This window comes from Chiloscyllium punctatum, chromosome 51, assembly GCF_047496795.1.
Source record: "Chiloscyllium punctatum isolate Juve2018m chromosome 51, sChiPun1.3, whole genome shotgun sequence".
NCBI lineage: Eukaryota > Metazoa > Chordata > Chondrichthyes > Orectolobiformes > Hemiscylliidae > Chiloscyllium > Chiloscyllium punctatum.
The window spans coordinates 24967294-24970673 of record NC_092789.1 but is presented as its reverse complement, the minus strand read 5'-3'; the positions used below and the strand labels follow the sequence as shown (position 1 = coordinate 24970673).

The following is a 3380-nucleotide window of genomic DNA, read 5'->3' as shown; positions in this document are numbered from 1 at the left end:
AGTGTGCCAGAATATTGCAGGTTGCAAGGGCACTTGGACAAACAGCAGAATTGGGCAGAGAGGTAGCAAATGGAGTTCATTGCAGATAAATATGCAGTGATTAACTTTGGGCAGAATAACAGGAAGGCAGAATACTGGGTCAATGGAAAGATTATTGGCAGTGTAAATGTCCAGAGGGACCTTAGTGTCCATGTACACAGATCCAGTTAGAGCCCAGGTTGGTAGTGCTGTTAAGAAGGCGCACGGTGTGTCTGGTTTATTGGTAGAAGTATTGAGTTCCGGAGCCGTGATGTCATTCTGCAACTGTACAAAATGTTAGTGCGACTTCAATCGGAATTTTGTGTACAGTTCTTGTCTCCCCGTTCCAGGGAGGATGTGGATGCATTGGGAAAGGTGCAGAGGAGATTTACCAGGATGTTGCCTGGTCTGGAGGGAAGGTCTTATGAGGAAAGGGTGAGGGAATTGGGTCTGTTCTCATTGTCAAGAAGAAGGCTAAGAGCGGATTTAATAGAGACATACAAGTTGATCAGAGGAATCGATAGGGTGAACAGTGAGACTCTTTTTTTTCCCTTGGACGATGACATCGGGTTTACGAGGGGGCATAGCTGCAAATTGTGGGTTGATGCATTGTAGACAGATGTTAGTGGCAGGTTCTATACTCCAAGATGAGTAAGGGAGTGGAATTCCATGTCTGCCAATGTAGTTAACTCAGCCACAGTCGGGGCTTTTAAACAGTCCTTGGATAACGATATGGATGATAATTGCATGGTGTCGGTAGATGTGCTTAGATTAGTTCTTAGGTCAGTGCAACATCGAGGGCTGACAGGCCTGTCCTGCGCTGTCTTGTTCTGTGTTTTATGTTCAATGTTCATTTGTCTTTCTGAATGAATGTTATAGAACAGGATAACATTTCGATTTGTGGCAAATTCGAGCTTCGAATTTTGTGCATTTTTTTGCTGCATGAAAACATTCTCAATACCATAAAATAGATTTTTGAACATCTTTGTGGAACACTGCCATCTATAGCTGTGCAATTACATCATTACATTAATTGAAATATAGTTCAGAATTGATGAACATGTGGTCTGCAGAAAAGGAACATGCGTCACACTTTACAAAACCGAGGTATCTGAAAATCAAATTCTCTTTTGAAAATTGTTTTTTCGCCATCGTCTAATGCAGTAAAATAAGTAAAGCATTGACGTCTCTATTTTCCATGAACATTGAATTAGCTGTATGAATACACCCTATCCACACCTTTGATCGTTCCCTGACGGCAACAGCCGCAAAGAATTATTCAGAAATTTAAACAGGAAGGGAAACGAAAGCGCTAGGAACGAACGATCGGATCAATATATGGCCGGGATGTAAGCAGAATGGACGCTATTTATTATCGATCAGAGGATAGTTGAAAAGATAAATGCTTTTCAGTCACAGCCAATACTCAATTCGCTTCAAGATTGTCCGCCATTGTCTGATTGTGTTTTGCAGAATTGCACTTTTGGTATCTAAAATCTCCTGCCGGTACAGTAAAACTCCCTTACTATCATATCAATGCTAAAGATTTGCCTTGTCCAATAGCACTGAAATAATATTATCGGAGTTCTGCTCTAACAGCAGGAGATTTTACTGACCAAAAGAGCTATTGTGCTAAATCTGCTAATGCATAGCTTTCAATGTGAATGAAAGATATTCAAAACGTAAAGCTGATTCTTCCTAATTGAAGTATATTAGTTTGGGAAGGTGTCTGACAGCGTTGACGGCACCCGATACAATTCTTCAAAAACTTCCAATCAGTGTTCTTGTGATGTCAAGCTTTCAATTATCATGGTAGAGTCTGCGCACTGTACACTTTAAAACCTTTGTTTAATTAAATGCCTTCACCTCAGAATAAAAATAAGAATCCTGGTTCAGGGAATATGGTGTGATTACATGTAACATGTAAAATGTTCCAGTTCCTTGCATATGCGTTCTTTTCCCTCGAATTGTTCCGTTTATTTCTGTCTGTTATAGCCCATCCAGATTCCTATCCCTTGAATCTATTGTCTGTCAATATTATGTGAAAGATTGTGTTGTTCTGGATGCAGGCGATAAGTAACTGACAACTTTTACATTGTTGTGCACTTCAAAATAATTTTTTAAAAACTATTTTTGCGATGGGACGACCATTGGGACAACACATTCTGCCACGAATCTGCTGGTCTTTAATTCCATTTTCTACAGTTAACTTAATGGCAATTGTCGTTTTGAAACGAGGGAACTGTGTACTCTCTCTATGTATCACTCAGTACCTAGTGGCAATGTCAACAGCGGATCGACTGCTCGTCATTTTTAATGTTTTATTGAACCGAACCAACAACATTCACTTCCCAATAACTTTTCTATTCGTTACTCCTGTGTGCTCGCTAAGAGTCGTCTTGTCTCTTGCAGCCCTCGATTGTTCTGTTTGGTTCACAGTTGCTTTTACTTTTGATCGCTTTGTGGCCATCTGTTACCACAAGTTGAAACCAAAATACTGCACCAAGAAAACAGCAAACGTGGTAATTGCAACTCTGAGCATTGTTAGTTGTTTCAGGTCCATTACGTGGTACTTTGTTTTTGTTCCTTCAATAATCATTGACAATGTGCCATGGTTTTGCAAGCAGACGCCTGACTATTTCACTTCAATGTTTTGGGCAGTGTATGAATGGATTGACAGTCTCCTAACGCCTCTGATTCCAATACTGTGCATTTTGGTCTTCAACACTCTGACTGTCAGAAACATTATAACAGCCAATCGACTCCGCAAGGGCCTCCGTGGTCATGAGAAAAAGGAAAACGAACTTGACCCTGAAATGAAGAATCGAAGGAAATCCATAATTTTACTCTTCGCTTTCTCCTCCAATTTCATGCTGTTGTGGATAACATATGTTGTACATTCATTCAACTGGTCAGTTCGAAACTTTAATTACACAAACAAAAACCTGAGTGATCCCGTGTATGTTGCCCAACAGATTGGATTCATGCTCCGGCTCTTGAGTTCATGCACCAACACGTGCATTTACAGACTTACTCGGAGAAAGTTCAGAGAGGAGATAAAGTATGGCGTCAAATATCCATTTACTATCATTTTTCAATTTCCTAAATGAAATTTAAAGCTACATCTGTATTCGTGATGGTACAACTCTGTTTTATTTCATGTTTTATTCTGTCTGCCCGCTGCACATTAATTACAATTGCGCATAGTCCGTCTGAGTGCAATCAGAATAAAATTTTCCCATAAATTCTGTGATAAATCTTTTCAGATCTCCAAGTTGATGGCGCACCACGCACCTCATACATTCTCCTCTAATGGTCAGTTCATTGAGATTCTAAAAGAAAACAAAGACCTGCGGATGCTG

General features: G+C 40.0%; 1 protein-coding gene across 1 annotated transcript; it reads left to right on the top strand.

Moving 5' to 3' along the window:
• The first annotated feature begins 2156 nt into the window (after positions 1–2156).
• LOC140470511 (probable G-protein coupled receptor 139) lies at positions 2157–3128 on the top strand. The gene has a single exon (XM_072566616.1). It carries the CDS (start codon positions 2157–2159, stop codon positions 3126–3128), a length of 972 nt encoding a protein of 323 aa, XP_072422717.1.
• Positions 3129–3380: the final 252 nt, after the last annotated feature.